Source organism: Girardinichthys multiradiatus, chromosome X (assembly GCF_021462225.1).
Source record: "Girardinichthys multiradiatus isolate DD_20200921_A chromosome X, DD_fGirMul_XY1, whole genome shotgun sequence".
NCBI classification, from domain to species: Eukaryota; Metazoa; Chordata; class Actinopteri; order Cyprinodontiformes; family Goodeidae; genus Girardinichthys; species Girardinichthys multiradiatus.
The window spans coordinates 9879284-9906593 of NC_061817.1; the positions used below are offsets into that span (position 1 = coordinate 9879284).

At 38.4% G+C, this 27310-nt stretch overlaps 1 protein-coding gene across 2 annotated transcripts in view; it reads right to left on the minus strand.

Annotated features, from left to right (window-relative positions):
* Window positions 1–2091: 2091 nt before the first annotated feature.
* LOC124862296 (myocardin-related transcription factor A-like) overlaps window positions 2092–27310 on the minus strand; it is a 43684-nt gene continuing 18465 nt past the window's right edge. Inside the window, exons 3-18 of one of the 2 annotated variants that reach the window (XM_047356119.1) lie at window positions 26189–26244; window positions 25518–25593; window positions 25233–25394; window positions 18424–18590; window positions 18170–18256; window positions 17984–18052; window positions 17742–17914; window positions 17411–17588; window positions 15440–15623; window positions 15115–15245; window positions 12319–13242; window positions 11877–12017; window positions 8145–8276; window positions 7976–8059; window positions 7805–7850; window positions 2092–6749 (exon numbers count right to left, since the gene is read on the minus strand). In XM_047356119.1, coding sequence (XP_047212075.1) covers window positions 6247–6749; window positions 7805–7850; window positions 7976–8059; window positions 8145–8276; window positions 11877–12017; window positions 12319–13242; window positions 15115–15245; window positions 15440–15623; window positions 17411–17588; window positions 17742–17914; window positions 17984–18052; window positions 18170–18256; window positions 18424–18590; window positions 25233–25394; window positions 25518–25593; window positions 26189–26244 — 3113 coding nt within the window. In that variant the 3' untranslated portion in view covers window positions 2092–6246. Of the gene's footprint in view, window positions 6750–7804; window positions 7851–7975; window positions 8060–8144; window positions 8277–11876; window positions 12018–12318; window positions 13243–15114; window positions 15246–15439; window positions 15624–17410; window positions 17592–17741; window positions 17915–17983; window positions 18053–18169; window positions 18257–18423; window positions 18591–25232; window positions 25395–25517; window positions 25594–26188; window positions 26245–27310 lie in introns of both variants that reach the window. The other variant, XM_047356118.1, reaches the window with a different exon arrangement.

Sequence of the window (27310 nt, forward strand, 5' to 3'; positions counted from 1 at the left end):
CTCTGCCCCCTGTTGGCCCCAGTCTAGAAGCACCCATGAGAAGAAGTTAATGTAATGCATTATTTAGTCTCAAATGACGCGTGTTAGCCGAGCGCACGACATATCAGCCAATCAGAGTACACATAACATCAACCACAGTCCCCGCCCCTAGAGTCTCAAAAATTGCGATGTACGTTTTCATTGGTAAGTTTTATTTTCCTCGCTCATATCACATTTAGCACTTGGTGTTTGATGTGTGCGTGGCAGGCAGCTGACGGAACTGATGGAAGCTGGGAAACAGAGTCCTTAGCAAAATACTACTTTAGTTTCAAGAAACAATTACACCACTGCTTTTTTCTTACAATGTTCCTCCCTTGGATAACAGGAAGGATTATTATTTGTGTCCTCAATGTGACTGAACCAGTTCTTAGAAAGTAAAGAATATTATTCTGGAGGGTGCAACAGGTTTTAGATCCTAAAAAGAAGCATGATCTTGTCATTGGCTAATACAATATGTTCTCAGTGAACCTCTGGATTTGCAGAGGAGAAAAGCCTTGAACCCATGGCAAGAGCTGGAACTGCTATTAACAGTAGCCAGCGGTCCAACATCACACGGAAGGGGAGAGGCAAGCAAGTCTTTATTTGGATTGCATTGGAAAATGCTGGAGAGCCCTTCTAACTGAGGCTCTTAGGGACAGAAACGCTTGTAGAAAAGATCTTAAATATCCCAGGTGGCCTGGGACATGATGATCAGAGACAAGAGTTAATAGAATGATGATCTTTTTAACAGATATAAGTAAAATGTCTGATGGAAAACGGAGCTGAAGAGAACCAAACATAAGCAGATGAAATGCAGGGTGCAGCAGGATGCTTAAATAGACCACCTAAATTGGTAGGTTATGCTTAATATATTCTGCATGTTCGGAGTGTGTGAAAAGCAGCTCAAGTCGACTTCCTGAATTAGCTTGAAGGCAACCCAGACTATAATCTTTGTTATTCAAACTAAATCAGCAATAATTAAATTTCTAATATAAAGACATATATTTATTATCATGCAACACAAGTTTTGTTCAATTTGGAGGACATTGAACCTTATTTCAAGCACAAGGTGTGAATAACAGTGGGGAAAGCCAGGATGGGCAATACTCCTTATAATATACAGTGTGCACAATGAATGGGTACTTCTTTATTTCAACCTGGAAAGACTCACAAAATGGAGAAACAACAAGAAGACTGTTAAAGAGTTTATTAATGAAAGATTATTTCTTTGGCACTCGGACCCCTGAGGAAGGAGTGAACGCTGAGGATGAAATGAGTTTGAATAAACATCTTATTATTATGATTAGGTACGTCTTGCCCCCTGGGATCTGATCCTGGTGGTGGCATAGCCCTTGGTATATTGGAAGGAGTTGGGAGCCTCTAGTGGAGAAGGGGTGGAGGAGGGTCAAAGCTCACCAGAAGAGCGGTGTCTTCCATGCAGAAGGTCTTTAAAAGTGATGCCCTGGGAGATGATTGGCCGAGGAGGTGTGCGGACCTGCCGTTGATTGGAGCAGCCAGTGAGGAGTGATTGGACGAGAGGGGTGGTGAGTCTTCCATGTTGAATTTTCGTTTAAATTCCATTTCTCCTTGAAATGAGAAATTATGCTTCATCCATTAACATATTTTTACCTGTGGGAATTTTACAAAAGCATGCCTATGTACATTATATGTGTGTGTTAAAGAATTAAGCCCTCTGTGTGTTTTGTGCATATTTGTGTGCTTATATTTTTTCTCTGCATGGAACCACAGTCGCACATCACAGGCAGACCTTTTGCTGTGGTGCTGAAACTCATCAAAGCATCTGCAGAATCACTTCAGGCTGTTGAATAGCGATTCTCCCTCTAAGCTGCATCCAACATTAGAACACTGCTTTCAGGGTGTGTTTGTGTATATATTATATGTTTGTTAATTAATTTGTGTGTGCCTGAGCATATGCTTGCACCTCTCTGAAGCACACATCTTATAAGCCAGAGGTGAAGCCATGTGTGGTAGAATAAATAGGGTCAACGAACAGTTTGTATAGATGTAATTTTATGAAATATAAGATGATGTTATTTAACAAAGACACACAGCTAAACCACAACTGAATTTTATTTTCCTTTCAATGCATTTATTGTCTTACAGCAAAAGAACTTTAAGTAACTATTTCTGGTTCTGCAAGATCCAGAAGTTACTTGTTGCACTGATTTCAGTCAGTCAATCAAGATGCTCCTGACCTCAACTTGGTTGTGTTCAACGCACATGTATACACAAAATAAATGTCTTCCTTTCCAACCTCTCCACTGCCATGAACAAAACCAAAAAGCTGTCAAAGGACACGAAGGACCATGCACCCCTGTGCAGAGCTACACAAGGGTGGCATGGGCTCCAACACCATCCTGTATAAAAAATGCAGCAAGTATAAAAAGACAATGAATCATTCTCAGTTTATAGCTCTGCGCAGGATCTTTCCATGTGGGTTGAGGGATCAACCCACAACCACATGGGAGGAGCTTGACCTGAAGGTAGTTGGGACCACAGTCATAAAGAACACAATTAGTAAGACACCATGCTTTATGAGATCATAATCTTGCATCGCTATATAAAGGGCACATATACAGACCCGTCTTGTTTGCAAATGGATAGATCTAAGATCTGATTCCTCTAACTGTGTCCACTATATTAGCAACGATATATAATCCTCTGAATATACTAGAAAATGGCATTAATTAAGACAGACTGGATGGATGTACAATCAGACAGACAATGAAGTACCGGAAGGAAATAATTATATATAACACTGATATCAACTTCTCTGTTAGGTTAAAATGTTTAACATCCAGCCATTTGTATTTTATTATTAATCTAGAAAATAAATATTACATTCAAGATGTATAAAGAATTTAAGCAGTATACCTCTAAAACTTTGCATCCATGGGTTGTTGAACAGTTCATGTCATTTACGGGTGGCTTAAATCCAAATGTTACAGAAGAGTTCTCATAATTTTATAGGTTTACAAAATCTAAAGTATTTAAGTATATTTGCCTCAGTTTTCAAATGCTGAGATTTTATGTGATTTGTTCCTTTTAGCAGTCAGAAGACCTTGCCAGTAGAGAGTCAGGACACCAGGTTTGAGCTGTAAAGAACATACAATTACCATCTCAGGGATTTTCCTAATTATTAACAAAGCCTGGATGACAAGCATGGGCACATATTCAGGGTTTTACATAAAGATCACAAATGAATGTTCTCAGATACTAGAACCATAACGGCATACACAGATCTAGTGTTTCACACAGATGGAAATTTAAAACAAAAGTGTTCATAAATGTCTTTTTGTACAAGATTTTAATTTACACTATTAGAAATTAAAAATGAAAGATTTGTAAATAAACTGGTCTATTTCTGTACCATTACAGTACAACTTAAGTAGGTACAGAGCATTTTACCAAACTAAACCAACAATTGGACCGATTTCAGAGAGTCAAATTAAAATATGATAGCTTTTAAACAAAAGTGACCAGCATAATCTGGTATCTGATAAGGCCCCCTGTCAGATGAATCTAGCCCCCCCCAGAACCGAACTGGGTCATAGTAGTCTGGAAAACTTTATTTATGTGAAGGCATTCATGATGTGACTGTGCCCTAAGTATTTTCCCACCACAATGCCACATTTATCATCTGCATTAGGTTGTTTCTTAGCAATGAACTTCATATTCCTATGTTCATGGGAGGTTTCTGCATCTCCATCGTCAGTTTTAGCCTTGCTGTGGGGGAAAAAGAAACAAATTTGGAACCTCCATAATTTTCTCAGCAGCATAAGAGGGTAAGGATGGTTTCTGTACAGAGCACCATGCATCCTAATTTAAACCTTGTGAAGGAATCATGCACACACAATCCAAAATCGTTTTTTTTTTTTTTTTTTACAAATCACTCTGAGGTAATCTGATGTCCAAAGCTGTTTTGTATGAATCGAATTATGATTTTTCTAAAGGTAATAAAAACCTTATTAGGTTGTTGTAAATTCTCTTTCTCCTCATCATTGTTGAATGTGATGCCAGGACGTCTCTTGACAAATACATGTTTTATTTCAACTGCTCCCTTAACTGCAAGACTCAGTTTCCCATCAACTAGTTTATGTGCAACTTGGAGGTGCGCTGTTCACCACAGATGGGAGTACTATTTTAAGCCACATGTGTGCACAAGTGATACATGGCATCTACAAGCCGCGACCAGGCTCCTTCACGTCACATCCAGGACTTCCATATGCTGCCATTACAATAATAAACCACCACAATCTTACCATAGAAGCTTAAAAGAGTTAGGGAACTCTCATTCTCCAATATTGATGAAAATTTCGAAAGTGCTTTTGTTTTATGAACCGATACTTTGTCTGGCCTGACAAAAGTATTCACTTCCCCCCTGTTCCCTATTGCTGATCATGCCTGCTGTATTACTTTTGGCAACTGGCTCAGTTTTAATTATGCAGATGGTTCTGGGTCTGTGAAATACAAGATAAAAAAGGACACTTGGTGCAAAGTAACCAACACATCTGGGGAAGATTTACAACAGTTCTCACCTCTGCCTCTCCTCAGGGGGCCTAGGCTACATGGGGGATAAGGGAGTTTTTTGCTTTTAGCTTGTTCAGAACAGCTACGGCACAGCTCCTGAGCACATGTCTGATGCTGTACGCTGTTTTCCCTTGCAAGGCAAAATTAATAAAAGTTGACTAAGTGATGATCATTGATGTCTTTCTTTGTTAAATACAGTTTTTACCACACCATCTTCTTTATTGTTGATGCACCTCAGAAGACCTCTGTAAGACCCTTCGGTTATCATCCACATTCTTTTTAATTTTAACATCATATTGTAGGGGTGGGCAATATGAACTTTGTTTTTTTATCATGATATATTGGGGTATTTATTGTGATAACGATAAAAGTGAGACTAAAAAAGTATAACTGAAACTTCTTTGCAGTCTTTTTCAGGTGGTTTGGCTGTGACTTTGGCTGTCACTGCTGTCAAAGCCCCAAATAATGCTCTTACTGTAAATAAACATAGTCATTTTTGAAATAGGCTTCTTTAGGACACCAGTGACATAAAGAAGAGCAATTCTTATCACTAAACTGAACACAGTAACAGCATTTCATTATATTGTCTAATTTATTGATATTTATAGATGCTCGCATGGAACCTTGAAGAAAATGGAAAAAAAATGTGACAATTCTGTCAGGTTTGGGGGTTTTCAAAAGTTTTTAATTGGGGTTTATCGTTGTCACAATAAATCTAAAATCTTATCATCATAAGAAATCTTTCACAATAACAATAAATGATATGATAAACGCCCATCCCTACCACGATTGGGTTTTAATCTGGTGTGAAGGTATAACCATGACACATCCTTAGAACAAGATGTTAAACCTGTAGATGCCTCTCCTGTAAGACGGAGTAGTGTGATTTCCATTTGGTTACATTCAGACTGCTTCACAAATGTCAACAATATAGTGTAAATGAGTACTTTTAAAAATCGAATAAATATTGTGCTTATAATATAATGCTTTGAGCATAAAATTTTATTATGATTAGTATAAAGAAATAAACCTGTAGGCTCCACAATTTGAATTTAAATTATAAAGTATTAAATTTTACTTTAAAATTGCCCCTGAAACTTCAACAACAATGCTGGACTGCCTAAGTGTAGTTTATCCTCAACACAGTTCTTATGAATGTCATACACAACACATGAAACATCTCAAACATTAAGAGATCTTAAGATTAGGGTTCGATCAATTCTACACCCTAATTTTTTGGGGGATGTGTTAAAACTTAAAAAATATGCCCGCTTCCTGATGTTTGCCTCATCTCTGTGATTATTAATTGCCTATACTCTCCTAAAAGGGAAGCAATTAAGGAGTCTGCATTTTAAACTTACAGATATATGTCCCTTTGCTGCAACAAGCCTTAAATTCATAACAAAGCCCAATTAAAAATCAGAGTTAAATGCACAGAACACTCTCCTGTGTCCAACTATGTACTAGATTAGACACAAACAAGGACCAGCCTGAGAAGAATTAACAGGTCAATAAAATAAATAAAGGGTAAAACTGATGAAGACTGATTATACCAGAGTGAGAGATGATAGAGACTTGTTTGTCTGTTTAAATCCTGAAACTTCAGATATGAATTACGTTTTGTTCTGTTCCAAAGTCAGTGCTGGGGCACATCCGAACACAGTCTTCTGACTGTGTTCAGGAGTCCCAGTCCATGTAAAGGTTGGAACTGTCCAGGAAGTCTGCCGAGAACACACTCGGGGGAGTTTGGGGGACCAGTGTTTCCCATGCACTCTCTCCTCCTATGGCAAAGCCCAGCCAGTTCTTACTGTCTGGTCTCCGTCCCCTGTCCCCGGCCGTGTCCAAGGTATCCATTGGAGCTCGTGGGATGTCCAGGATGCTGGCGGTGCAAAGCATTTGGCTGTGTAAGTCGTCTATCAAAGTGAGGGGGCCACCCGGTTCCACCCCTAGAAGAGGCTTTCCAGTGGTGCTTTCCAGAAAGTCCTCTAGGCGTCCAATACCAGAAAGACCGCAGTGTTGTTTATAGTCTGTGGTTTTGGGTGGTATCCAAGGATCAGCCTGCAGAGGTTGTAGAGTACCACCTGTGGGAGAGTTGGGTGGAGACAGCAGGAGGTGGAGCGGTGATGGCGAAGGTGAGAAAACAGAAAAGTGTTGGGCGACTTTCAATGTGTTGGGTGTTTCTGAAAGAAGAAATGAAGACCACTGTACATAACCTAGCAAAGATATACATTTTAAACTCTTTCTTTATAATTTGTAACGTTACAACAATGAACATCAATGTATTTGATGGGATTTCATACTTGTTAAGTGGAAGGACAAAGATACATAGTTTTCAAAGAAAAGGTGAAATGGCACCATAAGTTTTGGTTATGACATTTTCAAATATATTAGAAGAAAACTAAGGATTCATATGACCAGATCACCTTCCTCCACATGTTTACTGTGTCCCCAACGTGACTTGTGACAAACTGCAGGAATGACTTCTTCTGGCATTCTTCAGACACTTTTCCATAAAGGCCAGATTCTTAGAGTGCATGACTAATACTTACTAATACTCTGCAGCTCCTCCAGAGTCACTAAGGGCCATTTAACCTCCTTTAGGATTAATGCTATCCTTACTTGGCCTGTTTAGATGGAAGGCCATGTTTTCATAAGTTTGCACTTGTACCATGCTCTTTCCATTTCCAGATGGTGGATAGAACCGTATTACATGAGAGGTTCAGAGCTTGCATATGATTTTATAACCTCACACTGTTTCTGACTTTTCCACAACTCTCTCCCTGACTTGTCTGCTGTGTTCCTGGGTCTTCGTGATGCTGTTTGCTCTCTAATGTTCTTAAACAGACATCTGAGGTTTTCACAGAACAGCAAGGATTTATACTGGGAGTGAAATTCTAGCGAGGTGGACTCTCATTCAAAAACCAGTATGTTTAGGGGTTTCAGAATGAAAAGGGGTAAATAAAAATGCATTCTATACTTTTTAGATTTTTTAAGTTTTTGCAAATCACTTATTTCACTTTTACTTCACTGTTATTCGCTAGTTTGTGCTGACCTATGATGTAATGTGACAAAATGAAAAAAAGTTCAAGGGGTGTGAACACTTTTGCAAGTTAATGTAAAACGCAGCAAAGTGTTCCAAGTTTAAGCAATTATTAAATTATTCCTTAAATTTTTTTATAGAAATTATAAAAATTTTATTTTAGAGCTAGCAGCAAAGACAGTCCTCGCACTGTACCTGCCGCCTGCAGGATGATGTCCATGAAATCCCCATTTTCACTCAGCTGATAACACACACAGAACAACAGATTTTACAATCGGAAAAATAAAACAGTTCACATTGTGAAATTTAAGCATTCAATGAAATATATCACTTAGGAATTTTCAGTAGACTTGTGCTGTAACATACTTTATCACGAAATGGCGAAGCTGCTGTTTTAACAGAATCTGGAGACAGAGGACTCAACAACACGTCCAGACCAGGAAATATCTCCTGTAGGTCAGAATACATTGGTCAAATAAAAACAATGCTGAAAGTAACTGAACTGATAATCTGTATGAATGTTCAGTTTGCTTACAGTCTGTTTGAAAGGTGATGAGGAATTTTTCCATGTTGGAAGAGACTGCAGACTGGGTGGTTCTGCCAGACGATGAGCTGCCTCCTGCCATGGTTGCTCCGCAAATTGCTCAGAATGTGCCTCATTTTGGGTCTGTAATTAATATAGTCATACTCACCTTAAGCCCACTCATACAAATGTTTCATATTTATTCCTAACTTAGTAGTAATTTGAAGGTTTTAATAGAATATTTTGTTTCAGAGTTTCATATTTATGAATAAATACAAATGAGTAATTCTATTGGTGGTTTAAGCATCTAGGCCTTAATTAGAGTTTATAGGACTATCATATAGTTTCCATCCTTATCTTCTCTATCATGATCTCAGTATGATCATGGCTGTAAGAAGTAAATTTTCATCCCTAAAGCCGAAAGGTCATTAATGAGGGTTTTCTCAAATATTCTCACAGCATGAAGAAAAATAAAGCACGACATGAAACTGACTAAAGCCCTTCTCATCACTTTTACTTTTTTATGTCAAATCAAATATTTACTTGTCTGAACTAGCTCATATCTAACCCAAGTCTGGACCCAAGTTTATTTTGCCAACACACACGGTGAGAAGGATGGTAAAGGAATTAAAGCAACCAGTGTTTTGGGGGATATATCAAGAAACCACAAATCTCAACATGTTGAGATTTCTAACCTCTATAGGAACTTTAATAAGAGCCGTGTGCTTTGATCACACTAAGCTCTTTAGACAACTAATGCTTTAGATGGGTTTGGTCTGCCAAAAAAGGAAATGTGAAAAAGCAATTCATTGCCCACTATTAATTGCGTTTAAGGATATCTAATATTGTGGCTCTGTTTTTTGTTTATGGGCTGCTTGAGCTTTGTTAGAGTGAATGTGTCATGAGATCTTTGAAATGCCAAGAGATATTAGATAAAAATCTCTTGAACTCAACCAGAAAACTAAAAACAGAGCCTTTCTGCACCACATTGATTGAAAGGAAACCTGTGGATTGGGTTGAGGAGAAAAGAACATAAGAGGCCACCCAGGACTCTGGTTATGCCCCAACCCTGTGAGATGTCAGAGGAGAAGACTAAGTGCTATCTTGTGGGCAAAATGGGGGGCAGAATGTCCTATAAATATATATATTTCTTAACACTGGATGTTTTCCCCCCTCAGTCAATAAATCTACTTAAATCAAACCTTGTTTTTTTTTCTAAACTTTTCAAAGTGAGATTAAGCTACTTCAATAGAAAATAGTAAGTAAGTTATTTTTTGCGTTTTTACATATATTTTCCATGGGTACCAATAACATTTGTGGGTGCTGAATGCATCATAATGCCTAATCTGCACATTCAAATTTAATTCTGTTATTTTCCGACTTTAAAAAGACATAAGGAAACCATGAAAGAGAAAATCTGAGAAAAGCACTAAATATATTCAGCACAAGCTGCCACATCACAATAAATCCAGATGTTATTAAAGCAGTCACGGCTTCTGTGCTTTAAAAATCAGGAGGGGATGTTATAAAGTCTCTATGAACCAAGATATAGTGAAGTCCTTGTTCCCCATCTGTTAACACCATTAATCATATTAATGGAGGACGCTGTTAGGGTAATTAGCAGGGTAAAAATAATAATCAGCATCAGACACTTCTCAAGCACTGCTGCTATTGTTTCAAACAGCATAGGTCATTAATTTCACAGCAATCAGACTCACGATGGCAGTTTTCTCACAGTCTTATTTCACCGTGGAGCATTAACAAGCTGTTCTAATTTCTATTACTGCACTGGTGACAAGAAAATACACTCTGGAACTCTGTGGTGTAGTTCAACTGTGATGGTACTTCAAGGAAAATATATTATGCTTTGTAATAGCCAGTAATAGTATGCCTCCTGTATTTACAGCACTTTGCTTAAGTATTTATATCACTTGAATTATAAATTTTTTATGGGATTTTATATGATTATCCATATTTGAGAAGTGGAAGGAAAAGAATACATCATTATTAATAATTAATCTACAAAACATGTGCTATAGAGTAGAGTATTGATCAGACAAGCAGCCAAGAAGACCACAGTGAATGGAGGAGGTGCAGAGATCCACAGCTCAGAAAGCCATAAGAGGTCCCATCTGCTGTTTGCCTTAGGGGAAACAAACATGTGGAAGAAGGTGTTTTGGACCAAATGGGATTTTTTTGGTCAACATGCCAACGGCCCAGTCAAAATCCAGATTTAAATCCAGTTGAGAATTTTTGTTAAGAATGCAAAGAGTTTCCTAATGTGGAAAGCTGGTAGGGACAAACCCCAAAAGACAGCTAGTCCTACTAAGTATAAACCTGGGTTACTAAATACAAATGGACCCTCTGTCAGGATCTGCCATTTTGGGTTTCGTGTTTGTTTACTTTCTCAGTTAGGTGTTTCTATTCCTTTGGGTTTAGTAGTTATGTTTGTTTATTCCTTCTGTCATCATGATAGTTTTGTTCTCTCCCCTCCCCCCTAGTTTTAGTAGTTCTTTCTCCCCTCGCCCATAGTTCCCTTGATGGTTGCTTTCTCATTTATTTATTACTTAGAATGGTTTTCTCCTCTGGTTATTATTATTATTATTATTAGAACAGTTCTCTTTGCTTCTTTGGGTTTCCTAGTTTAGTTTCTCGCTTAGTGTTTCTGTGCTTATTTACTGTTAGGTTATTTGTTCTTGCTGCATTCTTCTAGTTTATTAGTTCCCCTATTCCCTTTGGCCTAAGACCCCTTTTTGTTATTATTTACCCAGTTGCTTGTTCCCCTTAAGATTAGTTGTTCTTTCCCAGCCTACCTCTTTAGTATAGTTCTTCATGTCCCTGCTTTGTCTAGTTAGTGTTTCTTCCGGATTTAGTTTTGTGTTTTATGTTAGGGTTTTTATTTATATAGGTTTCATTAGGTCTGTTTTCCATTAGTTTAGCTAGTCCTCATGCCCCTGTTTAGTTCTTCCTAGAATTACTATTTATGTTAGTATATGTTTAGGTTTCTTTTCCCTAGAGTTGTCTCTAGTTTAGTTAAGTTTAGTTCTCCCTTCCAGTCTCTACATTCTCTGGCTCTCGTTTCCATATATTCCCTCAGTTCCCTCAGTTCCCTGCAGCCTGGTCCACACCTGTTTCATGTTTCCTCTGATTACCTGCCTCCCTGTCTCATTGGTTCATACTCCACTTCCCTCAGCTTATAAGCTCTCTAGTATTCATTGTTCCCCAGTGGTTCCTTACGTTGACAACCCTTGTTGTATTCCCGAGTTCCTTCTTATGGTTTGTTTGTCTCCTGACCGTAAGCCTGGTCTACTTGCCTGTAAGTCATTGCTTTAAAATTAAAATGTCTTCTACTCACCATGCGGCCTCCTCGCCATGATCTGCACTTTGGTCCTTCCACCAAACCTTCAATTATGACACCCTCAGGTTTTTTTATTGTTAAAAAACTAATTTGGACATTTTAAAACCATTTTCCTTCCACCTCATAATCAGATGCTGCTTTGTGTTGGTCTGTCACATAATGTTGTAAAGTGACTAACTATGAAAAAGGTCAAGATTTATGAATACTTTTGCAAAGCCCTGCATAAAGATATCAGTGGTAGCTTGAGCATTTGTAATGTTAAATTAATTGTTCTTGCACATAACTTTTATATCAACTGTGCTCACGTGGTTTTTAGTCATACAGAAATTAGGTTGTAGATAGACATTATCAGGTAAACAAATAATTGAACAGCTTGTTCAACATACCTGCAGCAAAATGTGTTTTAGTGCCTTTCCCTCAGAGTAACTTTCTTGGTCTCCAGTAATGTGACTGGTCAGAGGAGTCAGGATATGCTTACGCTTTCTATCACTGGCCAGAGCTGGGCAGGAGTCACTTTTCAGAAGATCCTGTAGGAAGAAGAGAGAGTCTGACTGCTGGTTGAGAGAAAAAAGTATATTTTTGAGGTTCTTTACTCGTGTGAAGCTTAAAGAATATTTCAATTGAGCATAGCAAGATACAATCAAATCAGAGTCTTTGCTAGTTTGCTTTGTTTCTTCTAAAATCAACAAGATCAGATCAATGTAAGAAATTCCTTTACACACTAAGATCAAACCATAAAAATCACGTTGTGTCCTTTACATAAAACCCATACTTCAACTGTGATACGCCCCAATGTAAAGTATGTGATGTTCCTTACTCCACTCGTACCTGCTGTGGCAGATGTTTCCTGGTCTTCATCTGGATGGGTTGCAGTTTAGTAGTCTGTTGGTGGCACTTCTTTAGCTGCTGCTTTTCAACACGCTCTTGTTTCTTTAGCAGAACCTGTTTCTTTTGTTGCTCAGATTGCAACATCAGTATCTGCTGGTGCAGTTTTTGAGATCTCTTTTTCCTCTGAGGGCAGGGTTTTTGCTGAGTTTCCTGCGCCTGATTGTGGCTCTGAACTGTGTGTTGCTGCTTCTGAGTGTTTCGCTGCTGGAATAACAGGAGCCTATTGATGGCCTGTTGCTGAGCCAGCTGTCGAGCAGAGTCTTGGAGGCAAACCTGCTTCTGCAAGCTCCTCTGCTCTGGCTGGAGTTGGAGATGGATCTGATCCTGAGCCTGCTGAGTTGGGGTAGACAACTGCAGTAATGTATCTGGTGATTGCACCAAAATCTTGGACCCTATCTCTATCTCCATGGGTTCCTCTTTGATGGTTACCTCTGTGACCTCCTTTTCATGTGAAAGGACTGATATTTGGGGATCAAGCAGTGAAAAATCCTCATTCAACTTATCAGGAGGTTCTTCTTTCACTATTCTGAGAATTTGTGCATCTGGAGCATCTCTGTTCCCATTTTCCAGCTGCATCTTCAGCTCCTCCACCAGCCTCTGATTCTGCCATAGCATCCTGGTAAGCTCTGCAATTTGCTTATCTTTCTCCTGCAGCATTTTGTCTTTGTCAATAGTCACAAGAGGAGCTGCAGCTGTGGTGGAGGGGGCAGCGGAAGAGACCAAGCTATGTTTCTGCAGAGAAGCAGAGTTTAAGGAGAAGTGACAAGGTGCCGGGCTGGAGCATCGGGGCTCCTGTTTAATGGAAGCAGAGAACGGAGCCCTGATGAATGGCTGAAGGCTGAGATCGGTGCAAGGAGAGCTCATCTATAGAGAGAATAAAATGAAATGCTAGTAATGGTCTTGCAAACTCTTATATAATATAATATATATATATATATATATATATATATATATATATATATATATATATATATACAATTGGTAAAACATAATTAAATTGTACTTCACTGCCAATCTGTGCTCTTCATTGCATAGGCATACCATCAGAAAATGTTAACAAGAAAATGTTAGCTTGTTGCCTAATACATCTAGGAGGTGCCATAATGATTAGATAATCAGTTTCATCAGTCATAACATAATTCCTGGTCTGTATAGGAGCATGAATAATTTGTTTAAGAAACATTAAAAATAAGGACACAATTGCATTTGTTGCTGTGAAAATATTTTCCCCCACACAAATTTGTCTGTTTTCTGCTTTTTCTTATCCACTTAAATGTTTCAGATCAACAAATTTTAGATCAGAAAAAAGATAACGTAAGTAAACACAAGATGCAACTTCCACTTGATTTATTTGTTTATTTAGGGACACAAATGATCCAAACCAACCTGCATCATGTGAAAGTAATAGCCTTGCTCCTTAAATCATGAATTAACTATAATTAACCAGATTTTGTTTAATTTCACTAGCCACACCCAGGCCTAATTACTGTGTGACCTGTAAGATCAAATAATTATTTAAATAGAATCTGTCTCAGGAGCACATCCAAAGCAATCCAGGCCTTACTTGTTTCAGTTAAGGGCATTGTTTAAGATTCAACAACAAGACAGACCCTGGTTAAACATGGCATCCATGGGAGAGTTTCAAAGCCAAAACCACTGCTGACAAGAAAAAACACAAAGGTCTGTCTTCCATTTGCCAAAAATATCTTAATGATCCTCAAGAAATTTTGGGAAATATTCTGTGAACAACCAAAAGTTGTTGCAGTCAAACATGGTGGTGGTAGTTTAATGGTCTGGGGCTACTGCTTTGCTGCTTCAGGACCTGAATGACTCACTGTTACAGAAGGAACCATGAATTGTATTTTGTAGAAGAAAATCCTGAAGGAAAAACTCTGAGCATAAGCTCAGGAGCTTTGGGGTTATGCAGCAAAGCAGTGAAAACACACCAACAAGTGCACCTCTCAATTGCTCACAAAAATGTTAGCTTTAAGTTTTAGAGTGGCCTAGTAAATGTCTGGACTTTTCTCCAATTGAGCTGCAGTGGTGTTACAATAAAACCGACTATTCTTTAAATCCTTTAAAGGAATCCAATATGGCTGAAGGGAAACAATTTCCTGGAGCAAAACTCTTGCACTGTGATGTAAAAGACTTCTGCCAGTTATTGGAAAAGCTTAATGGCAGCTATGTCCGGCAAGGATAACACAACCAGTTATTAGGTTTATGGGGTAATTACTGTTTTACATACGGTCAGGCTGGTTTGCATTTGTCCTCAACCAACGAAATCATCAATTAAAACAGCATTTTATAATTACTTAGGTTATACTTTACACAGCCCTGTAGTTAGTTGTAAACAGTCATCAGAGCTGTCCATGGCGCACCAAAACGGGCAGGATACGCAGTAGTGCCAGGGCTGAGTTTGTGCTCTGAAGATGCATCTACTCAAAATCATTACAGAATCTGGTTTGGGTTTATGCTGAAATATTTTTCATAAAACTCTTACATGGGCTGGTGAGATAAGATAATACTATTTGAATTAGCATCCATCATTATGTTGCTTAAAGGTTTAAAGGCAAATGTAACTGAATCCAGTTAAAACATGAATAGAAAATCAGGCAGTCTTGATCAGCATACCTTTTATGACAGTATATTGAAGTAGACTGAAACAGATGATCTTGATGTCTAACTAGTGAAATCGTTTGAACAATAAATGTTGTGTAAGTTATCCAAGTGTCTGACCAGTTCTCCCAGTGGGTCAGAGTTGACTTCTTCTGGATTTGCACCATTCGGCATGCTGGGTTGGTTGAAGGGTTTGATGGTTCCATCACATCTCAAGAGTTCCTGAGAAGATGTTTCACTGAAACTGCCACCTGCATCACACAGAAAGATTCAGGTAGGGTTAGAGTTTTAATGCCTAAATTTAATGCCTAAACCCCTAATATAATTCTGGTCACCTATTTTAACTACATGGAAAAAGGTTTAAAACTTCAATTAGCTGATGGACCAATGAGAAAAGATGTCTGATGGAGCTGAAGTTGCTGTTTCTGTGATGCGCTGTTTTCACCAGTTTTGGAAGATGCTCCTGCTCTTTCCAGCTCTGGCTCTGTGGTTCCCCCTGCTGTTGGAGAGGAGACAGTGTCTCTGCCTTGGCTGAGTTTCTGGTATGTCCGCAGCCTCTCAATGAGATCCTTTCTGGTGCCAGAGACGGGCAATCTGCGCAGCTTCAATTCACGCTTTAGTTCTGCAACCTGACAGAAGACAGAGTAAAGGACAAATTGGAAATAAGGGAGGAAGGTGAGGAAAAGCATAATAGATGAAGGTTTGAAAAAACAAAAAACATTGAAAAAGAATTAGAGAAGAAAGAGAGCAAGACAGAATAATTTGTCACTGTCGCTGTGACTATCTATGATAAAAAAAAAAAACTTCTTTCAAGCTTCAACTTCTATTCCCTTTAGTGAAGCTTCACCTATAAATTATGATCAGTTTTGTTTCCTATTTTGTCTTTATAAGTCTACATGCATTAAATATAATTGTGCTGTTGCTTTCTGTCTTGTCTGTGGTTCCCCTGATCCACATGTTTCTTTCTTATCTCAAGCTCTTCTTAGTCCTTCTATAAAATTTCTCTCTTTGGTCACTTTGGTTTTTATATTAAAATATTTTTCAATACATGAATGCTCCTGTGTTGAACCATACATCCAGCAGCAGTAAGGAGTTTATAAACACTCATCATGAGCCTTAATATTATTTTCCGTAATGGAGAATATCACTTAAATTGGCTAATTTCCTAGCACAAACCCAGCTTTAAAGCAGTGCATACATTTTCAATAGAGTTGAGCTCAGGGCCATTCTAGATGCCTGTTTTATTCTTGCAACTCTAGTTTTGATGTGCTTGTGAGATCACAGGCATTTCTGCCAAAAATCTAACCATCTAACCAAAAACTCTGACCCTTAGAGGAATGAGAATCAAGTAGAATGGCCCAAGCCTATTATGGAGTGGAAAGGGCTGGAACACCAGTGTCACGCACAGTTTAGCAAGTTTCACATCATCAAAGACTGAGAGGGTGTTAAACCAAAAATCAAGGCCCTGATCCAAACAACCCTTCAACCCTGACCACAATTTGCAGCTTCTCACATGGACAAGCCAAATGTTTTTTTGGCAAAAGCTTTGTGGTTGAAGCAGACAAACATTGAACATTTTGTCCTCAGGAATAAGAAGTGTGTTTGGTGGAATCAAGAAGATGCTTTTAAACTTAAGAACACTGTACCAATTGTCAGGCATGGTGGTGGCAGTATTATGCTGTGGGCTGGTTTGGTGCTAAAAGGTCAAGATGTAGCTTTAAACCAATGAACACTATACCAAAAACTTTTACTCAATTTGCGATTAGACTTCTGAATGTTGGTCTGAAATAACTATGAGTACTTGTTGTTACATTTTATTCTACATTTGTGTTTTGTACACTACACCTGATGGGTCTGTGCCACTGTATGTGATGAGTGTTTTTGTCTGTCCATTCTTTTTCAGGTTTCACGTGGACTGGGTGGCTGTCAACAAATTGTATGAGAGATTAATAAACTTTTCCTGAGTCCTAAATCTAATCATACAGCATGGTGGTGGCAGCATCATGCTGTGGGGCTATTCTGCTGTCAGTGGTACTGGTGAATTACAAAAAGTGTGTGGAGTAATCAAGATTGTAGTTAATCATTTTATTTCAAAACCTACATGATTACCACTTGGTAATCACCAAGTGTTATACTGTGACAATAACACCAAAAAGATATTAAGAATAGGCAATTAATTTCTGTAATTGGCCTTGAAATCAAACCCCAGTAAGACTATGAATTAACAAGCTATGCTTAAAAGCCAGGTTTATGCCAGGAGACCTTCCAAACAAAACAAAATTAAACATTACAGAAAAAAACATCTACCATTAAAGTTGTTTTACAATCATTTTACCTTGAAAAAGAACAGTTTAAAATGCAAAACCTGGGGATGAATTATCAAAGATAACCTTCATCACACTGGCCCTGAACTAACCTTCATTTCGTCCAGATATGGATCCAGTGATAAGACTTTTGTCCCACCTAAAGGAGCAGAACTTGGACAAATCTGGAAATGCTGTAGACGGGGGACTGTTAAAGGAGTGGATGAGGGTTCAGGTGGGGAGGAAGTGGACATCAAATTGGAAGAAGAGGAAGAAGGTGGGTCCTGATCCCTGCTGATGACACAGAAAGTCAAACTTAAGTAAACCTCCACAAACGGTTAGCATATTAGTGTTTCCAGCTTCACCCTGGACATTCCGAGGTGCTGTTGGAACAACTTAGGCAAGAGAGGTGGATCAGGCTACAAACAGATTCTCTACACTCACTTGGGTGGTGCAGGCATGGGGTCGTTGTGCTGCTGCTGACTAAGTATCTGAAGCTGAAGGAAGAGCTGCTGCTGCTGGAGGATCCTGGCATAGGATGAGTCCAGGTTAGGAAGAGGTTCTGTATCTCCTTTCTTGTCAGGAGGAATGTACTGATGGTACTTTAGCATCTTTACCTAGAGGGAGACACATTAATGTCTTTCAACATAACAAGACTATACTAAAACCGAAGGAGGAATACCGACCTTTGGTTTGTTGTCCTTGGTTTTCTTATGTTTCTGAGTAAGACTGTCAGCAATTAAATTACGCGGGCACTGAAAAAGAGAAGTGCTTATAATAAGCTTTATGCTGACACATCATTAAGCTGATGAAGCAAGACCGGTGGACCAGGTCCAGCAAGCTCAGAATGTTGTCTTTTTATATGTATTTACCCTAGTTTGAGAATTTCCACAAGTCTTCTGCACAGAGGAGTTCAGGGAAGTGGAGGAGAGGTGAAAACGAAGAGCTGATGAGATGGCCTGATGGGTGATTACAGATGGTAAATTTTATTTCAAATTTTGAGAGAAAAAGAGATCAGTGAAAGTGTGCTGGACACATCTTACTGCATTTGAGCCAAGTATTCTTGGGTAAAATATGTGAGTATAATGCCTACCTAGATCACATGCCCACTGCTGAGTAATTGTACCTTAGTTGGAGATGTGAGGTTGCTCCGAGTCAATTTCTCTGCTGAACAGCACACAGGTTCAATGCCCACAGGATGCTCCCGGCTTTCTGACTGACGTGGAGACAGACTGTCATTACTGTCCTCATCGCATGATGAGTTCCCCCCTGAGGGCTTCTGAAGTCGTCTCTCTAAGAGAGGCAGAAGGGTGGAAGGAAAGTCATTTATAACCTACAAATTTTAACTACAAAAACAACAGGCAGTGCTGGCCAGTGGATAACCCTCGCTAAATGCATGTATTTCACATAATTCAGTCATTGGAAACCTTGACCAGAATTATATATATATAAGTGTAGGTGTACAAAGAGTTGAAATAAATTCAGCTTTTGATAAAGTTGTTCAATCTTTCACTGAACTCATGATGATCTTTTAATTTGAGTACATTTATTCAGTGGTGAAATAAATAATCAGTGGAGAAATTACTGTTGGGATCCCAGCTGTTAATTCTTTGTAAAACAATGTTTTGCTAATAGGACAGTTAGTCTTCTCCTTTAACATTTTACAAGGCTGGTGCATGCAGAGAGAGCTCTTATACCATTCCTGTTTGTACAATCTCAGAAGTTCATCCAAAGTCTTGGTTCCTTTTCCTACGCTCATTTCTTTTCAGCTCATCCCACAGGTTTTCTACAGGATTTAGGTCTGCATTTGTGTCTGGTGAACCATTTCTGTTTAAATTTGGCCACATGTTTTGGGTCATTTTCATGTTGAAAGACCTAATGAGAACCAATTTTTAGTTTAGTTGGAATCTACAAAGTTGATACCATGCACCTTAATGCCTCTTGTTGATTGGTACCTACTTAGAGCAATTTGTCTAAGGTCAGTTCAACTCTACACTGTTTTGTTTGTTTTTCATTACAATTGAGTGCCATCTAAATGTGGGCAGGACTCTCAATAGCAGGGCGACCTCAGAGTCAGAAAAAGTAACGTAATGTGATTTGTATGTGACAAACACACAACAACAATGACCTGCTGCTTGACCTTTAGCTTTTGTCAGACTTAGAGTGAAAGACGAGCCAGAGACGGCTGTGAGCGCCAAAACGAAGCACTCTGGATAAGTACAGCAGAGAGAGGGAAGCCATGGAGCAGTACAAGCTAGAGGATGTGTGACACACACAATAGGCCCAGCATACAACAATTTAACAGTTAGATATTACATATTAGATATTAATTATTATTATTTCAGCAAGACTCTGCAAGGTTAAAACTGCAAGCAAACATGTACTTAAAATAGTTACTGTTACTAATGGAAATGCCTAATAAGCGAGTAGAGCTGTTACCGGATTAGTAGAAAAGGAGCATTATAGGGTTCCTAGGGCCTTTGGAAGGGAAAGGCCCTAGGAACTTAACAGGGTACATGGGGAGCTCTTTTACATATTTATCCTTTGTATAAAGCCAGACCCACCTAGGGTGTTTGCTGCTTAAAAGTACAAGGTACACAGTTCCAGTTAGTCCCAGAAAAGTTTGACAAAATCAACATGTTTATTTTTCTTTTTTCTTTTGCATTTATTTTTAAGGGATTATTAGAGGAATAAATTATTTTGCTACTGGTAAAAAAAACTATTTCTTAATGTTACACACGTTGTTTTCAGATGATTTTCAGGACACCCTTTCTATGTAAGGAACCAGAGCTGTTTTCCAGGTTGGTCCAAGTGAGATGGGACCCGGGGGAAGATCCAGCACCTGCTGGAGGGACTTTATATCCCATCTGGCCTGGGAATACATTTGGGTCCCCTAAAATATGCTGATGGGTGTCGCTATGGAGACAGGTGTCTGGGTTTCCTTCCTGGGACTGTAGCCTCCGCCACCTGATTTTGGATACATGGAAGACAATGATGGATGGATGGAAGGATGGATGGATGGAGGGATGGATGGGCTCAAACTAAAGCTCGGATATTTTTCAATATTTTAGAGTGAGATTATATTGCAATAAAAAATGAATTAGTTTAGGGGCTACAGATTCTGCTTTTATTTGAATTATCTGGGTCTAAAACTGTGATGAAGCACAGTTTCCTGAGAGAACAAAACACAAAGCAAGTTCTTATTCTATTGCCAAATGAAGCTGGCAGTTCACGGAGTTTCTATGCAACACATGGCAAGTTATATTTAGGATGAATTTTCTTCTATCGCTGCTTCTGATCACCTTCTCATCACATACTATTTTGCAGGCAACTAATTAATAGTACTGAAACAATAGAGACCGTACAAATTAAAGAGCACCTGTTAAGACCAGAACAAAATGTTCCACATTGGCAATCACTGAATAGGTTGAGTCATCCTATGGGACAGCAATACATCCAAGGCACCTTGTCCATGCAAATCGTCCTCAGGCCTATCATAGCAGCCTTTCCTGGGATTTAGGGAATAACAGCACCTGCTACGATCCCCTGGACTGCTGTGGTGAGTTTTCTTTTGTAATAGATGTGTGTTATTTAATAGGGAGAGAGTTATGTAGAACACACTCCTGGCCATTAATTCATCATCACCAGGCGATGATGAAAACACAACATGAGGCTGATTTATTATCCTGTGATCCAATAATGTGCTGGGTTACCTACTGCTGAGCTGCATGTGTGTGTCTGTATGTGTGTGTAGAGTTGTATCTTTGCATGTCAGAGCTGTGTCATTTTTAAAGCTCATGCATAATTTGTGGTTAATGTCTAACGATGACAGCAACATATGATGATACTGAATCTCTGCACTGTTTCTGTATAGAACAATCAAACCTGCTGCCTCTGATCTTCATAAGTATTGACACATGACTCAACATGTCATGTTTTAAATTGTTTTTCCAACATAAAGTTATGAAAAAAAATGTTAATCCCATGTGTTAAAAAATTTTTCCATATCGATGTCTAATCTTTTTTCATTGTTTATGGGATCAAAGTGATTTGACTGTACTCAGATAACAAAACATTAACTTGTTTTACTAATTAAAGAAACAAAAACAACAAAAATGCAGGAATAAGTTAGGGCACCCAACCTCCTAATAGTGATAGCCACTCAGGTTGAAATACCTTCATTAAGAATCTTCTTGTAGCCATCTACCAGTCTCTGACATTAATCTGGGGATAGTGTACCCTGTTCTTCATTTTCAGCTGTGATATGTTTGAGGGGTTTCTTGCATTTACAGTCTGTTTCAAGCCACCCCACTGCATTTTAACGAGATTATTTTAATCAAGATCTGTGCTTTGACTCAGTCCAACACTTTCCATTTCTTTATTCTCATCCAGTCCAAGGTGTATTTGCTGGTATGTTTTTGGTTATTTAGATGTTCCAGGGACCAGTTCTGCTTCAGCTTATTTCTTTTATTTATTTTTTTTAACATAGCCTCACATTTTTCTCAAACACCCCCTGATACAAAGATAGAATTTGTGGTGAATTTCATGATGGCGAGCTGGCCAGCTCCTGTTGCTCCAAAGCATCCCAAACCATGACACTTCCACCTCCACGACACTTCCACCACAGTGGGCGCCAGGTCATTTTCCAGGAATGTTGTATTTGGTTTATGGCAAACATGTACTCTGTTATGGTGTCTAAAATAATTTAGTTTTAGACTCACTAAATTATTCTTTATTCATTGTCCCAAAGATCATGGTTTTTGTCTAAGTTCTCTTCCAGCACCTCTATGGAGGTAAATTTGTCTCAATATTATTCAATGAAAAAAAAACTAATCTCACTCAAAAAATATTAAGTTGTGATCAAAACTTTCAGAGTTGTAACAATTTTTTTTTTTTTATGGAATATTTTAAAAAAACTTTTTTTGATTAAAATGACAAATTTTTTCTCATGAAGAGAAAAAAGTCATTTGCAAAACATAAACTTTTATTTGCGCATGTCAAAAATCTTTGGTTATGACTCGCTCTTTTGGTTTTGACGCTCTCTGTTTTTGGTTGAACTCAACGAATTTTGAGTGCTGGAAACATGAACATCCTGGGCGGGGCCTAAAGACGAACGCTGTAAGATGTTTCCCTATTGGTTAGCACTGACTAATGCGGCCGCTCGAACTGCAGGGCTTGTACAGAAGAAAACGCCAGTCACGCCAGCCGACGCTAGCTCTCTCTTAAAGATTAGCGCAGCGCATACAAGGTGCATTACGGTAATGGAGCAGAAAGGACCCTGATCCTGGCAACGGTTGAGAAAATAAGAGGAAAACAGAAAAGGAACCTACAGAACATTTATATTAATTACATTTTTACAACTTTCACATTCATGTTTTATGTGAAATAATAAATAGTTAATATTTCACTGTACAGTTTTGGAGAAATATCTTGTCAAAATAACTCAAAATGCTCAACCATTATATACATTTGTCCCACTTTCAGGAATTTATTTCTCCAAAACCAAGAGAGGTGACAACACAATCTCTTCAGATTATATTAGAGGGTCATCTATATTATAACCAGAATTAGTATTTCATAATTTCACTGTAGATTTCTGGAGAAATACACAACTACCCCAACAAAGTACGACAAACGCTTCTTTTTGGTGAGGTCAATGAGATCCTGGGAAGTGGTCTGGACAGCTTAAAGTGCAAGAGCATCCAGTCTACTCTGACCTCTCCAGGGACTGGAAACACCCCTCGCCTGTTGAAGAAGGTACAACAGCTCTTCTTCATCAGGACATCAAAACAGACTGTTCTCTCTCCTCGGCTGCTTACAAATGTCTACAGGGCCACGGTGGAAAGCACTCTGTGTCTCAGCATGACAGTGTGGTGAGGGAACTGCACAGGAGAGGAAAGAAGTATCACGGGTGGTGAGGACAGCACACAGGATTATGGGATGCCATCTGCCCGACATGGATTCTGTTTTATACTACACTTGGGGTAATTGTGTATTTCTCCAAACCTTTACAGTAAAATTATGAAATATTAATTCTGATTATAATATAGATAACCCTCTAATAAAATCTGAAGAGATTGTGTTGTCACCTCTCATGGTTTTGGAGAAATAAATTCCTCAAAGTTAAGCAAAAGCATGTGCTGGTTAAGCATTTTGAGGTACTTTGACAAGGTATTTCTCCAAAACTGTACAGTAAAATATTAAATATTTATTATTTTATATAAAACATGAATGTGAAAGTTGTAAAAATGTAATTAATATAAATGTTCTGTAGGTTTCTTTTCTGTTTTCCTCTTATTTTCTCAACCGTTGCCAGGATCAGGGTCCTTTCTGCTCCATTACCGTAATGCCGTCCGACGCTAATCTTTAAGAGAGAGCTAGTGTCGGCTGGGATGACCGCGTATTTCTGACTGTCGGCTCACTTGACCGCAGGTTTCTTCTGTACAAGTCCTGCAGTTCGAACAGAAGTTCAGAGGTGCGGGGGATCAGAGTCTGCCGCTTTAGTCAGCGCTAACCAATAGGCAAACGTCTTACAGCGTTCGTCTTTAGGCCCCGCCCAGGATGTTCATGTTCCCAGCACTCAAAATTCGTTGAGTTCAACCAAAAACAGAGAGCATCAAAACCAAACCAAAGATTTTTGACATGCGCAAATAAAAGTTTATGTTTTGCAAATAACTTTTTTCTCTTCATGAGAAAAAATGAGTCATTTTAATCAAAAAAAAGTTTTTTCAAATAATTATTTTTCTCCCCAAAATAAAATATTCCATAAAAAAAAAAAAAGGTTACAACTCTGAAAGTTTTGATCACAACTTAATATTTTTTGATTGAGATTAATTTTTGTTTGATTGAATAATATTGAGACAAATTTACCTCCATACACTTCACTTCATTTTGATTTGACCTTCTTGGTATTCTCAGAGAGCAAACGCTTCCTACTTGTACTCTTCACATAAGAGTTAATCTTGGGCAGTCTTTGCTTGATTGTACATGCATAACCTTTCATATCAATGATAGAGAGCCAGCTGTAGCTTCTGTGGTGATATTTTAGGGTTTAGCATCTTGCGATCTTGCGATCTGCTTTCAGGGTGAACTCACTTGGATGGGCAGATGTGGGCATGTTGGCAACTATTTTAAATATTCTATGCGACTATTTTCTGCACAGTGGAAAGGCTAATTTCAAATTTTTTGGTGATCTGATAAAAGCCCCAACTGAGTCATAAGTTGTTATGCTACAATCTTCTTTCTGAAGACCTTGGATATCTATTTCAATCCTACCCTTATGTTCACTTTCACCTCAAAAGTCAGGAGCACACCAAACTAAATGCCTCAGGTTTAAACAGGACAAGGCTCTTTCAAAATGCTGAATAACAAATTTCTGTTTTGCAATATGCCTTTATATGACTTTTAGCTATTTGAAATGGAAACAAATCTTCTTGACAAACAAGTTCCCCTTAGGTGTCATACTTCACGAGGCTGTGAAAGTGTTAGGGTTTCTCAGGCATTGCACAGGTAGTGCACAAACATGTAAGTAGAAAGAGTACGGGAAAGAAGAGATCCTGCATTCATGAAAAGATTGCTGGAGAAAAGCATCAAGTGGACTTCCTAGATGTATGATGGAAATCTGAGAAGATCCTGAATCATATTATTTTCTGGTTTCTTTAAGTTGTAAAGCTAACATAGTTAGCCTAAATAAAATACATCACATTCACTCCCTGGATTTACAAGATTACCTAAAATGTTACACTAAGATTTGATCGCCTTCACTTGCCATTTAGTTGGATACCATTTCCCAAATGATAAATAGTTAGATATTTTTTCAGTATTTGGTGGACAGTTTCTAAAGATATGTTGTTCATTCTGAGCCTTTAAGCACTAAACACTATTTAATTTTGTAATCAAGGCTTGCCTTTAAAAAGAATCCTTAGTATTGCTTACCTACGATGACCTGTTTGAAGCATGAGTCAACGGGTAGGATATTTTTGTGAATCAGCTCCATTGGCCCTGGTCGGTGGGCAATCTTGTTGTTTAAATCATTAGCAAGGCGAACTTTCTTCTGCTGAAGCTGCTTGGCTTGAAGAAGTGGTTTTGCAGACTTCTCTAGAGAATAGACAAAACAGACAAGGAGATTTTTTAAGCGAAAGAATGGGATCCTAAACTTTAATCAATGTTTTTCAGATTGGCCTGATATAAGGGGATGTTGGGGTACAATGTGTCACTTACCATCCAAGATGTGCATCCTGATTGCCTCAGGACATTCTGACCCACTCCTATTCTTCCTTTTATGACAATGCCCGGTCTGCAAAAGAAATATTACGATTATCTAATTACATAAAAAGCAACACACTGGCTACAAACGTCTGTTGGATCTCCACAGGGTGAGCCAAATTATTAACGGCCATGTATTAAGAATAAGGTGTAATTAAAGTTCATGTGTGTGTGTAAAGTCAGGCACCTCAACACTTTTGGCAAAATAGTGTCCTTAATGATTCAGCTGACAGCTGTTAAATTGTTTTCAATTTATTTCAGCTGTCCACTTACAGCTGTCTACTCTATTACTTTAACAAATCGTCCAATGCTGTATTAGTTTAAATGCTTCACAAATTGGTAACCAAAGGTGCAATTTATATGAATTTGTGTCAAATAGTGTCTCTCCATTTCCATCTTTTAAATGCAGAGAAAGTAACTGTGCTGCAATCGCAGATTTTATGAATAAATTTATTTGGAACCCTTTTGCTCCTCTAATATTATTCATATTCTGAGCTAACCCATATTATGTATAACCCAGAATATTGAAGAGTCTTTGGAACGATTTCACTTCTGACTAAGCCTCTTAAAGACAAAAAGTGAACCCGTTTTAACTTTAGTGACTGCTCTGAGGGTGATGCACTCACCTGTGCTTGTTCCAAGCCCCGTCTCTGCTCGTGGAAGGCAGATGAGCTCTTAAGTGCTGGAAAAATAAAGACATTAACTGAGAGAAAAGCACAGAAGGCATTAAGATGGCCATGTGCCTATTTATATACATGAGGAGAGCAAAATAGCTCCAAATGGATCTTTCGTTCAACAGTCAAGTACAAATAGATTTATTGATTGGCACAATTATTGTTCTTTTATAGCCAAAGCTTTGCCTCATTACTATATCGGGATAGTAGATGTCTGCTATCATTCTACATCCTTGTGTACCTTGCACAACAACAGAAGGAAGTACATTGTACTTTGGGAAGTGGTTCTGAGAGCTGCTACAAGAAAAGGACAGAAATCACTCGAAGTGGAAATCTAATCTAATCTAATCGTTGTTGTTTTCTTGTGGACCATGAGTCTGTTGAATAAAGTAATCAATCAATCAATAATCCGGTGAAAACAAGCCTTCTGTCCAAAACACATAACTAAAGCAGCTAAACCTCTGGGAACTGTGCAGCTTCCACATGTAAGTTTGTATGTAAATATACCTGTAGTCATACCAACAATATCTGGTGCAGCCTTGTGTTGGTTGGTATACCTGAACACATGCAGAATGTTGAACTAAGTGACCAATGTAAGGTTCTGTAGCGCAGCTTTAAATAGTGACACCAAACAGAGTGGACTGTCTACATACATTTTTAGCTGACAGGTTATATTACATCTCAGTGCTTGTGAATGAAGTAGAATTTAGACTTTGATTTTATAGCTGAAAGAAACTCATATCTGGTAAACCATTGTCATCAGTACATAATGGCTCACTCTTCGTGAGTGTGTTTATATAAAAAACAAACAAAAAGAATAATATTGTGTATTATTGTTATATTTTTACAACGTTAGGAATAATTGGGGCTTTTCTGTTTTAAATTAAGACAGTTAGATCATGGTATAGATATTTGCTGAAATCCATGTGTTTTACTCAAGGTTATCATGGCTATCAAGGATATCATGGCATAAAACTTACACATGGATTATTAAACTTCAGATGGTCTCTCTGCATAAATAGCTAGTATTCATATGTCAACATGCAGTAGTCAACATCTAGAAGACGTGTAGTA